The sequence below is a fragment of the Cydia splendana genome, chromosome 14 (assembly GCF_910591565.1).
Source record: "Cydia splendana chromosome 14, ilCydSple1.2, whole genome shotgun sequence".
Taxonomy (NCBI): Eukaryota; Metazoa; Arthropoda; class Insecta; order Lepidoptera; family Tortricidae; genus Cydia; species Cydia splendana.
In genome coordinates this window covers 18,604,876-18,618,347 of record NC_085973.1, presented here as the reverse complement: position 1 = coordinate 18,618,347, position 13,472 = coordinate 18,604,876, and the positions used below count along the sequence as shown (strand labels likewise).

The 13,472-nt window shown below is 38.4% G+C and overlaps 1 protein-coding gene across 1 annotated transcript; it reads right to left on the bottom strand.

Moving 5' to 3' along the window:
- Positions 1-5,030: 5,030 nt before the first annotated feature.
- LOC134797006 (uncharacterized) lies at positions 5,031-10,268 on the bottom strand. Its single transcript, XM_063769202.1, has 2 exons — positions 9,558-10,268; positions 5,031-9,179 (listed from the first exon to the last, which is right to left on the bottom strand). The coding sequence occupies exons 1-2, from the start codon at positions 10,266-10,268 to the stop codon at positions 5,031-5,033; spliced, it is 4,860 nt and encodes a 1,619-aa protein (XP_063625272.1).
- Between the last annotated feature and the right edge of the window lie 3,204 nt (positions 10,269-13,472).

The window sequence follows — 13,472 nt, the reverse complement described above, 5'->3', positions numbered from 1 at the left end:
ATCTATTAATATGTTTGATATTAAATAGTTTCATATATTATGTGATTATGAATTGTAAAATTAGCATTTTCCTTTTTTTGTAGGAACATTTTTAGCAAACTTGTGCAACATTTTTTTAATTCGCATTGAACTCTCCATATTTTGTATTATTAGAGAAACTGCTTGTTAGTCATATAAACAATAAAATAAGCTAGTCTACTACTGTTATTTACTATTTTATAAACTTTTTATGTAAATGTACTTTAAGACGATTCAAATATCTATTAAAATATTTTGAAATATGTTATACTTACTTATTATTTTTAATTTCGTGTAAATGACACCTTTGAATTAAGTCTGCCAATAACTGGTTTGTTAAATTATAAAATAAATTGGTATCACATGTACGGTTGAGTACACAATAGTACATTACGATACAAGTGCGAAAAGTAGGAAATTCGCAACGAGTGGCGATAAATTGAAACACGACCGAAGTTGCGAAACCCTTTTCGCACGTGTACAGTCCGACCGTACAACGTTTTGCAGTACATATCGATACCTTTGGGTTCAATTGGCGTAAAGGACAAAATGCTACTTCTCAGGAGACGCGAAAAACTGCGAAACGGCGGGGCGCCACAAGCCTTCAGTAGGAAGTGCATATACTTGGAAAAATTTGACTAATGTCGCTGTGGCCCGGTGGCCGAGTGGTTCAGGCACCTGCCGCGATAGCAGAGGACGCTGGTTCGATTCCAGCCTGGGGCACTGGAGGCCTTGGTCACTTTTTCTTAGTATATGACATTTATTTCAGTTTACAATATTTTTAATCAATTATTTAATAAAAAATAATTAAATGCTCAAAAATTAGCTAATATTCGGGAATGAAGGTAAAGTAAATGTCCCAGTGCTTAACACTAGCCGCCTTATATTATAGAAATCATAACATAACAGCTTTTAATCATAACAAGGGAAGTATAAGATCGGCTAACTATGATTAGAATTAGCATATCAAGCATTTGGACGTTTACTTAGTAAATAAACGTCCAAAGACAATAAGTTATAATAGGTACTGTTTCAATATTTCAAGATCTCTTATTTCAAAATACGATACATCAAAATATTTAATCGAAAAACACTATTAATTCCTATTCATGTTACTCAAGTAGTGATTTCTGTGTTATTTAGTCCCCGTTACCTATAGCTGCATTAATTTATGATTTCAAACACTTAAAAATATATTTTGTTAGAACGATTATGAAATAATTAAGTAAACGAATTGATTAAAACCGATTCGGTTATTAAGTATTAATTACTACTTTCTTCAGATACGCTTCAAACTTTCTAAAGTGCTTGAAACGATTTTTTTTTTCAACGAGTTATTGTAGCCGAGCTCAAGCAATGACACAAATAATTAAATTACGCACAAACAACCACTTCCACCGCTCAGGGACGGATAATAAACAGTCATAACATAACCCTGCGCTGGTCAAGCTGCATGCCCAATGAGAATCGGGATAGCGAGGCGATGGGCAGTCGCTGATACACCTGTTTCGTTCTCCTAATCGACAAGAAATGCGAGTCGGAAAGGTACAGAGTGTATTATGCACAGGCTAGTACGTTGTTGCAGGACTATAATAGATTTCACTGCGAGTAAAACAATGATAGTTGCGGAAAAAATACTGAGCTGAGGTTTCTAATTTGAAGGGCAAACATTACATTTTAGTAGTAAAGGACCCATAAAACGATTTATATATTTGGCATTATAGACCTTTACGCCCATGAACAAAGATAACAGCGGAAAAATCTCTTAGCGTAAATGCTTTCAAATTTAAGGGCAAATATTACATTATAGTAATAAAGGTCCCATAAAACGATTTATTGGTATTATTCACCGCTACGTCCATGTTATTTGTTTTAAATTTAGAGTTTAGAAACTAATTTGACGTAGTAAAAGACACAAGTATTAGATAAGTCCTTTACAACCTTGTTCGCTTCTTATACTTATAAAAAATATTTTTAGAGCGGGTCGTAAAGGGCAAGTACAATAATACCAATAGTAAAATATGTCCTTTACGACCATCTTGACCATACGATATGAAAAATCGTTAAGACAAATGAAGGGCTTTATATTTAGCGGTAACCTTTACGATAATATCATTGAACATCTAATTTGTAACTGGTCATTTACGCCCCTTGAGCTAAGCTGTTTTTGCAAGTTCATGGTGTAAAAATTGGGTCGTAAAGGACACTTTTTAAGAGATATCGAATACAGAACGATAGCGCTTGGAATTCTGAACAAAACTGTATATATAACTCATTTGCGCCAAAATGAACTTTACGCCAATTGAACCCAAAGGTATCGATATGGCCCTTTAAATTTTGGACATAGGCACGTATTGTCCTTTATCCCGCCCTAGGGCGGTGAAGTAGCACCATATATAATGTAGGTACTGTAAACATCTTTACCTATACAAAGTGTCCATTGAATTAGATTTTGATTTCTAATTACCTTCAAAATGTTCACATTTTTCCCGGATCGTCCAATCGTCGCAATGAGTTCCTCGACCACGCACTTCGCACAAAGTATCAAATACAAAATGTATGTAAGTACAACAGTAATTACACTAATTACAGAAACATTTTGGTATTATTGGAATTTACGTAAGGTAATTATTTGTAGAGAATACTATAAAGTAGGTAGGTATACCTACATGTTTTTACTTATACACATTATTAATACAAAACAATTGTACCGAAACCGAAACATGAATAGTTTACTTACATTATCATAAGAAGATAAAAAACCGGACAAGTGCGAGTCGGACTCGCCCACCGAGGGTTCCGTACTTTTTAGTATTTGTTGTTATAGCGGCAACAGAAATACATCATCTGTGAAAATTCCAACTGTCTAGCTATCATGGTTCGTGAGATACAGCCTGGTGACAGACGGACGGACGGACAGCGGAGTCTTAGTAATAGGGTCCCGTTTTTCCCTTTGGGTACCTACGGAACCCTAAAAACAACGGTGGTAATAATTTTTTTATGACTTAAGTACCAACTGTTAGCACACGAAGCAAAAGATATGAAAAGGTACAATATAAACCCTTTGAACGCCACGCCTATCGTACGCGGCGCGTCATTGTAAACCTTATCGTAACGCACGAAGGTTGATATTGGGCTGTAGCCGCGCGCGTCATATGACGTCTTTAGCGGTCGAAGGATTAAAATCGAGTAAACTATATTAAGATTACTGTATTTACGATTGTCATGCTTTGCTACTTAAATATTTTAGATTTCACAAACATTTTAAAACAACATTCGGATGACGATTATACCGACAAATGCCACAGATCTACAATAAAGTCTACATCTACAATGTACAAGATTGCAACCTTACTGCTTCAATAAGGGGCATAGCTATTCAATACCTGTAGGTAGGTACCTACATCAAATTGTGTGCTAAGACATAACCCATCGAGTCCCAGCACTTTGAAGTGTCATCAAAAAAACTTACCTTTAATTATTTACAATAACATATAAGTATTGGTAGACTAAACCATTAGCACTTTTTCTTTTTATGCTTTATATAGGTAGGTACTACACCGCCAGTCTCACCACATATTTATACCTATGTATTTTAATATGACAGCATCTACCTTATATCATATGTTAGATAAAACATTTATTAGAATGCTGTAAAAACTCTCAAGATAATAATTAAAAATATGATATGACCTATTACTTACTAAAGTATGATACGGGTACTTTGACTATCTTTCACAAAAACAATGCGACCATACTGCGCGATATAAGAAAGTGTATATTTCGACATGGTTTATTGCCTTATTATCACTGTATTACGTAGGTAAGCACACAATGTAATAAAGACTGCAAAGTGGCGAATAAAAGTTACGGGTCTATTGATGGACACTATGACAGTTCTTTTTTATAGGTATGAAGTAGCTGTCACGTAACATGTTTGTAGACATTTTTTTGGAAGTTTAGCACATTAATGTAACATAAGTAGGTAAGTAATATATATAGATATGGCAAAAACATATTTCTTCAGTTATATTTTTAAATTAAGCCCATTCAAAAGAGAATTGAAGAAACTGTCGTAGGGACTGTCGTCCCTCCTCTACAATATATGTATGAAATACTAATTGCTGGGTTCACATATACATATGGACGGCATGAATATATATAATTTACACATTTATATCATTAGAATGGAAAGATGAGTCGACCAACTTTATTCCACTCTACTCAATTGTGTGAATACTGATAAAATGAGGTCTTGCCTCTCTCATGTGGCTATGCCACTCACATACATGAATCAGTTTTACCTGGTGCCCTTCCATGTCCTTTAGCTCTGTGTGGTAGCTAATCCACATTCACTGCATGAGGAATTCTCATGCTGCTAAATGGCTATGCACCTCAAGTTGGGCATCGGTCGACTTGCTCCGGTCTAGACAGGGGCAGATCCCTGGTGACTCTTATCAGATTTGCACATTAGTCACTTAGCCGGACGGGGGGGCTATGCCCCCCCGGAGACCTCCACCTTCCCCATAGTCTCGCCACGGTTGCTCCAACTTAGTCGACCGTGCCCGTGTGTTTCCGGACACACCTCAAATGCATGTCCAATTTCCTTGACTACCAAGTGTGCTGTGCACTGCAAGATTGGACTACTACTAACGGAAAGAACGATATGCTATAACCGTCTCCTCATCTTTCCATCTTATGATGCATGTTTAGGTCGACATAACAATATGGCAAAGCAAACACTCACCTGATGTGTTTCTGATGGGGCCTTGGGCCTCCTAGAAGCTCATGGCTCCTAACTTTCTTACTACCACGATCTCTGCTCACAACTTTTGCCTCGTGTTCGTGACACTACTTTCCCGCCATCTTTTACATCATACCAACAAAAGTTAGTCAAAACGAATGGTGTTACCACACAACAAAATATAGATTGACAGTACTAATGTTGATACATACCGACTTTTACATGGCGAATCGCGCAGTGCGCGACACTCCCCCAAACAAAGGGAGTCTTATTGCAGTAGTGTGAGCAGGTGACGCGTCCACTCCAGGATTTTCTCTCTGGCTCGAATAGCAGCGTCTCTCTTAGTTCTAGTTTCCGGTAGCATACTGTCAGGGTTGGAAGTAACTTCCTCAGAAGCAACTACCTCGTCACGATTCTCAGATACTGGATTGGTTTGTGGTGGCTGTATGCTCTCACTTCCACTTGGGGCAGCATCCAGGTCCAAATATTCAATCGGCGTGTCCAGAGGTGGTGCAGTTTGTTCCTCCTCTGTCGCTCCAGATTGTGGAGAGTCAGTTGCTTCAGTCTCCAGTGGGTAGAGATGACCTACAGATCGAGTCATCATGGAGTCTCCAACCTTAACCTTAGCGACCCTATGTTTGCCATCTGCACTCTTTATAAGCTCCGCTACCTTCCCGACTTTCCATAACTCTCGGTTTTTAATATCTGATTTTATTTGAACGATGTCCCCCAGTTTAGGATCGCAATTAGAGACAATTCTAGGTTGTTTAGGAGAGTTTTGGTATCTTTCCCTCAGACTCGTCAGGTACTGTACTAAGAATATCTTCTTAAATTCTTCCAGGATTATCAGACCCTTTTTCCAGCTTTCTATTAGGTTAACTTGAAGTTTGGAACTGTCCACCGTACATACACTGTTCGTTGCCGGGGTCAAAGTTAAACACTTCCCAAGACTTAGGAAATCGACTGGTCTTAATATGTGGATCACTTCGGTTCCAATTTTAGTAAGCGGTCTTGAGTTGACCACAGCTTCTACCTCTTTCAGCACGGTTAACAGCTTGCTGTCTCCAAGAAGGTGCTTTTCGAGAGTGCGCTTTAGAGAATGCTTCACTACACCTATTAGTCGTTCATAGAATCCACCATGCCACGGAGCCAGCTGAGGTATAAACCTCCATTCAATTCCTCTTTCAATGCAATATGGCTTACTAACGACTTCCGATGTTAGTTTGAAACATGTGGCATTGTCTGAATACAGTCTTTGTGGTGTGTTTCTAGTAGCAGCAAATCTTCTAAGTGCCAAGAGACATTCTTCTGCTGTCAAGTTGTTAACAATCTCAAGGTGAATGGCTCGAACAGCTAAACAAGTGAATAGGGCAACCCATCTCTTTTGTTTGCCAGTTTCTGTGTTCACATAAAGTGGTCCAAAATAATCTACGCCACAGTACGTGAATGGTGTGCTATAGTTCACTCTTTCAGTAGGTAGATCAGGCGCAGTTGGCAAGCGATAAGGACCACCGCCGTGTTTGACACACCGCTGACATCTCGAGATCACTCGTTCCACCTGACGTTTACCTTGTGGTATCCAGTACTTCTCTCTAATGAGACTAAGGGTATGTGTAGTGCCAACATGATAATTGTTTTCGTGAGTTTCCTTGATTATCTTTTTTGTAAATTCACAGTCTCTGGGAAGCAATATAGGATGTTTCATATCATAATTCCACGTGGTGTTGACCATTCGTCCCTGGCATCTCAGTACACCATCCACATCTAGAAATAGTCCAAGATTTCTAGTCAGATGTGTTACCTTTCCTGCAATCTCGTTGGCGAAATGAAGTTTTTGCAGTTTCTTTATTTCTGCTATGGTGTTATCTGCAGAGTTCAATGAAGGTGGTGTGTCCTGTACTGAGAACTGTACTGGTATGTCATTACTTAAATTATTGTTTGTCAACTGGTCGATCTGGTCTTCAATTTCCATCTGTTGGTTATCATCTGCTTCAACAGTTCTTGGTTCATTTCCTGGACCATCATTAGTTTCCGGTATGCTACTGTGTCCACTCTGGTCCAGGCCCTCCCCAACAGAAAGGACCGTCATATGGTTCATATAGTGTCTATCTGTGGGCCACATTGTCTCATCCTCTTTTAAGAATGTGGGACCATTGAACCAAAGTTCCTTGGATTGACTCCATCTGTCGGGCCTTGTGGCAACATCAGCTGGGTTCATTTTGGTGTTAATATAGTACAACTCTGCTCCCATTTGGTTTTTTCTGATCTCTTCTACCCTGTTTGAGACAAAGGGCGGTAACAATTTGTCTGACCGCATCCATCCATGTACGACCAAACTATCGGTCCACAACATTTCCTTACTTATTGGAAGAGATAGGTTCTCCCTTACATATTTCAAGAGTCTACTTGCTATGAGTAAACCCAGTAGCTCTAATTTCGGGATATGGAGTTCACTTTTGTCTTCACCTTTGGCTATCCTAGACTTTCCCATTAAGAATGAGATTGATGTGCCTTGGTCACTTCTTGTTGTTAGATAAATAACAGCAGCATATCCAACCTTTGAGGCATCAGAAAATCCATGTAACTGGTATGTTGTCGCTAGTTCTGGATTGACATTTGTTACACATCTTGGCAATTCCAGATTTACTGCTGTTTTTATTACCATCAATATTTCCTGCATGGACCGCACCAAGTCATCCGGTAGGTTGGTGTCCCATTTATGTTTTTGTTCGCAGATGCTCCGAAACAACACCTTCAATGGTAAGGTTAGTGGACAAATGAAACCACATGGGTCATAAATTCGGGCTAAAGTACGAAGTACCTTCCTCTTAGTGTTGATTGGTGCATCTTTGTCAAAGTGTTCATCAGTAATTTTCAGTTGTAAGGTGTCCTTTTTCACATTCCACGACAATCCAAGAATTTTTACTGTATCTTCATGTTTTGCTTGCTGTTCTGAAGGTACAAGATCAAGAAATTCCTTATTATTCGATAACCAATCTCTGATGTTCATAGATATTTGCCCAAAGGATCTTCTCGTCTTTTCATAAATTTCTTGCGCTTCTTTCACAGAGTTCGCTCCAGTTACTAGATTGTCTACATAGCAGTTGTTAGCTATATCCTTCAGTAAGCTTCCATCTGTCTGTGACATGTGATATCTAATGGTCGCTGTCAGGAGAAATGGACTTGAAATTATGCCGAATGGGACTCGACAAAACCGAAGATATAGCAGGTTGTCGTCCGTTAGGTCCTTTGTAATGTCTTTAGCCCACAGAAATCTTGTCACATCACGGTCCTTCTCTTGAAGTCCTACCTGCAAAAATGCCTTTTCTACATCGGCGACGATTGCTATTTTCTTCGTCCTAAACTTCAGAAGAAGGGCTGTGAGATCCTCAAGCATGGAGGGCCCACTATACAGGCATTCGTTCAGGCTTTTCTTGTCCATACTTCTCATTGAAGCATCGTAAACAATCCTCCCACGTTTTCCTTCATTTTTTACAATGTGGTGGGCAAGATAGTGCACAGGGTGTTCTGTGTCATTCCTATGTGGTTCGGCTACTTCAATTACATTTCCGTTTAGTTGCTCCTTCAGAATATCATCATATTCTTGCAGCGTTGCTGAATCCAATCTATTGACCAAGCTCTTCAGTCTTCCTAACGCCATGCCGAAATTTACAGGAAGCTGAGGTGGATATTCAATCCATGGCCACGTTACTTCATAACGTCCATTGTTGTATTGTATGGTATCATTGAAATGTTTTACAGCTTCATCTTGTCTAGTGGCTTTTGGAGAGTCATTTATGCCAATACACTCAAGAGACCATAGAAATTTAATGTCAATGTTCCTGAGGGGTAAGTCCGGTTCGGTAAAATAAGGGCAGCTTGAATTATGACAGTGGCAGTAAGTAGTCACAGTTAAAATATTTTCTGGGACGGCAGTGCGTTTACGATTTTCATCTCCAGAGTACAGCCAACCAAAGTCAGTATTGATCAAGTACAGATTTTCATTAAGTTGTATCTTCTCTTGACGTCTGAAACCTTCATAATAATTGTTCCCTATTAAGAGGTTTACATTTTCACCAATAGAGTCATCATCGGCCGCTAGATCCACCACTGAGTGATCAAATTTAGCTATTGGCAACTTCTCAGTAATATGTGGAACAATATTTACTCTTACTTGTTTTTTGGTGCCACGTTTGGTTTCTAACACAATGTCCACTGAAGGGCTCGGCATTTCCTTTGGAATAGTTTCTCCAAACGTGAACACTAAGAGTCGGTCTTCATTATCTGGTAATAGCTGTAGTTTGGCAGCAGCCCGTGCAGTTATGTAACTCCTCTGTGAGCCACAGTCTAATACAAGTCTGCACCTATGTTTGCTTATTTTGTTGTTGTTGGGGTTGCTGATTTGTGCCACTGCTGTCTGTAAAAAATTGTATTTATTTATATTTGCTATATAACACTTTACCATTGCAGGCCAACTGACAGGTAAATCTTCCTCACCCTTTGGCTTTGGACACAGAAGCTGGAGGTGTCCATCACCACATCGGTAGCATTTTATTTTTCTATAGCACTGGTCTGTATTATGGTTCCGTTTCAAACACTTGTGACATCTGCCAGATAGCTGCTTTTTCCTAGATTCAATGTCACTGTACTTCCTGCAGTCCACACTATTATGATTTTGCAGCTTACAAAAAACGCAAGGCATCCGGCTCTTCTTTTGAGGTATGTTATTTTTAGCATAATTTTCTGCCTTTCGTTTTAAGTTCCGTCGTGGTCTATATTTTGATACATTTTGTACTGAATCAGATTTAGTTTGAAGGACTTCCGTAGTTATAACATCCGGTTTTGTTTCCAACCCTTTCGGTATTGGTTGTGTCTGGGCCTTTTCCATGGCGATCACAATGTCTAGTAAAGTCTGTCTTACTGTGGAGGTTGAATTACTCTTCGATTGCTGTGGCATAAGGTGATATTGGTGTAACACTTGCTCCGGAAACTTTGCAAGCATGGTGGCCCGTAGGTGGTTGCCCGCTGTGTTTTCACCTAGCTTCTCCAAACCTCGCAAATGGCGCTCGATCTCGTCCAGAGTATGCCTACAACTGGAAGCCGAATATTCTGCTCGACCCAAGTTGGTAAGCGCAGTGTAGTGCACATCTATCAAAGCATCATTCGACCCATACCTTGACTTGAGAGCCTCTACGGCAATGGCATAATTGTGATTAGTTATACTGATGCCTGCTACAGCTTCCATTGCCTTGCCCTCCAGACTACTTAACAAATAATTAAGTTTATCAGCCTCGGCCATGGGCTGGTTGTCTATATTGGACACAAACCGGTCCCAAAATTCCGACCACCGTAGCTGATCCCCGTCAAACTTAGGTAGTTGCAGTTTTGGAAGTTTGATATTCATTTGTCGTTCCGTTGTTGTTGTTGTATCATGCGAATCAGCTACAACTGTCATGGATGTCTCTATATTCACGATTAAATCCTCGGCCTGCAGTTGCAGATCCATTGCATTTTCAACAATGGTAAAAACAGGGTTTGACGAAGTAGTCGTGTAATGACGAATTTCATTCTGCAATTTGTTAATCAGGTTTTTTAAATGACCTATTGTATTTGATGCGCTTTCGATTATGAGATTGCCGGCATCGTTCGACTGTATGTTTTCAATGTAAATTTTCAGTTTGTTCTTTCGCATTTCGACCATATTAGCTAATATGTCTTCCATCGTGAATAGGTCTAATATTATCCCTATCACCCCGAAATCGACTCGCAAAACACTAATGGATAACTCTGATTAAAAGTTTCTCTTAAAAATACTACTAGACAGCAAATTTTTTCACTTTGACACTTGACAACCGAAAAAGCGGCAAATCGAGGTAGTTCCATAGTAGTGTTGTCACGCCGAGATGACATAATACCGATTTTGACTATTCATTCAATTTGTAAAACCAAGAGTTTACTCAACAAATATTTATCGTTTACATATTTTTGCAAACTAAACCCAGATTAAAACTTGTAAATACTAACATTTGTATTAATATTACAGTGAATATTACCTAAAACATTATATTAGTTTCAAGTATCGCTCACTTCAATCGAATCGATTAAAATCGATTACTTGGGAACGCACTAGAACCATAGACATTCGGATGAAACGAATGAATGGTGAATTTTGTTAAAATAATTTCATTTAAGTGCACTTTACACGATGTTCTACTAAAATTAAACCCACCTTAAGCCTTACATACACCTGTTCTATCTTTTTTCAACCGACGAAAAAAAAAAACGGAGGAGGTTCTCAAGTCGACGCGTATATTTCTTTTTTTTTTTATTTTTTTTTATGTATGACCACGCATAACTTTTTACAGAGATGTTCGATTTTGATAATTATTTTTTTATTGGAAAGGGTATACCCCGAAGTTGGTCCCATATAAATTTGGAAAAAAAAATCCAACCTTAAGGGTAGGAAAATAGGGGATGATTGATTTTTTCACTCACCGATTGTAACATATGACCACGCATAACCTTTTACAGAGTAGTCGTAATAATAATAAAAAATTGGAAAAAAATCCTACCCTAAGGGTGGGAAAATAGGGGTAATTTATTTATATTACAGAACAAAATAATAGTTAAATAAAGTAGGATTATTAATATAACAGTTAATAGCTAAAGCAAGGTAGGTAGCTATTTTAAAAGTAATCAAAAATTAAGCATGTAATAATTTGTATAAATTATAGCCACAGAAAATTATAAAATAAAAACATTTTAACAAAAAAAATAACCGCCGAAAAAAAACTAAAAGGAAATAAAAAAACCGGCACTAACACGAAACGAGTAGACCAACAAAAACAATAGCACACTGAAAAGAAAAAAATAATTATTTTGTCTTCAATAACGCAAGTGAATACCTATGAACTATGTATATACATACTTCTGAAATCAATCACACAAATCTGCGTATTTATATATTTACAATCTGTTATTTTTGGAGTCGGTGCCAGCCTCAAACAAACTTGAGCACCTTAGTGAAGCACCTGCACCGACTCCAAAAATAACAGATTGTAAATATATAAATACGCAGATTTGTGTGATTGATTTCAGAAGTATGTATATACATAGTTCATAGGTATTCACTTGCGTTATTGAAGACAAAATAATTATTTTTTTCTTTTCAGTGTGCTATTGTTTTTGTTGGTCTACTCGTTTCGTGTTAGTGCCGGTTTTTTTATTTCCTTTTAGTTTTAATTATTTGCAGTTGGAATTTTTTTTCAAACTTTCAAGAAATTATCCTTTTACTATTGAACTGTGTGCCTTTCAGTTCTCCCCATTTAGAGACTGACAATCACTCAGTATAATCCTTTTATGATCTAAAATAGTACAATATCAAAAACACAAACTCACATATTTTCCTTAATACTAAAATAAATGGTACTCAGACTAATTTCTTTATTATTATACACTAATATATAACATAGTTGCAACAAAGAATCATGATGAATAAAATAAGTAATCACAATATCTGCTTCAATAAAGAACCAGGATGTCAATATCCAGCGGTTCAATTTTTATTCGAGTGAATTTTGATAAAAAAAATAAGCCTTGCTTAACTGGCTCATTTATTTCATATCCAAGCACGCTCCACCAAAATGTCGTCCCTCCTCTACAATATATGTATGAAATACTAATTGCTGGGTTCACATATACATATGGACGGCATGAATATATATAATTTACACATTTATATCATTAGAATGGAAAGATGAGTCGACCAACTTTATTCCACTCTACTCAATTGTGTGAATACTGATAAAATGAGGTCTTGCCTCTCTCATGTGGCTATGCCACTCACATACATGAATCAGTTTTACCTGGTGCCCTTCCATGTCCTTTAGCTCTGTGTGGTAGCTAATCCACATTCACTGCATGAGGAATTCTCATGCTGCTAAATGGCTATGCACCTCAAGTTGGGCATCGGTCGACTTGCTCCGGTCTAGACAGGGGCAGATCCCTGGTGACTCTTATCAGATTTGCACATTAGTCACTTAGCCGGACGGGGGGGCTATGCCCCCCCCGGAGACCTCCACCTTCCCCATAGTCTCGCCACGGTTGCTCCAACTTAGTCGACCGTGCCCGTGTGTTTCCGGACACACCTCAAATGCATGTCCAATTTCCTTGACTACCAAGTGTGCTGTGCACTGCAAGATTGGACTACTACTAACGGAAAGAACGATATGCTATAACCGTCTCCTCATCTTTCCATCTTATGATGCATGTTTAGGTCGACATAACAATATGGCAAAGCAAACACTCACCTGATGTGTTTCTGATGGGGCCTTGGGCCTCCTAGAAGCTCATGGCTCCTAACTTTCTTACTACCACGATCTCTGCTCACAACTTTTGCCTCGTGTTCGTGACACTACTTTCCCGCCATCTTTTACATCATACCAACAAAAGTTAGTCAAAACGAATGGTGTTACCACACAACAAAATATAGATTGACAGTACTAATGTTGATACATACCGACTTTTACATGGCGAATCGCGCAGTGCGCGACAGGGACCATCATACGATGCGAGAGGTAGAATCATTTTTGTACGTCACTTCAAAACTTTTCTCATATATTTTAGAAGGCGTTTTTACCACTGCTGAACATCATAAGATTCATAAGGATAAAATAGGCAAAAAAATGTTAGGGTACGGGCCTTATTTCTG

Coding starts and splice junctions, on each gene's coding strand:
- LOC134797006 (XM_063769202.1), bottom strand. CDS start 10,268: ATGGATCTGCAACTGCAGGCCGAGGATTTAATCGTGAATATAGAGACA. Junction 9,180..9,557: donor TTCAAACTAAATCTGATTCA/GTACAAAATGTA, acceptor AATTTTTTACAG/ACAGCAGTGGCACAAATCAG.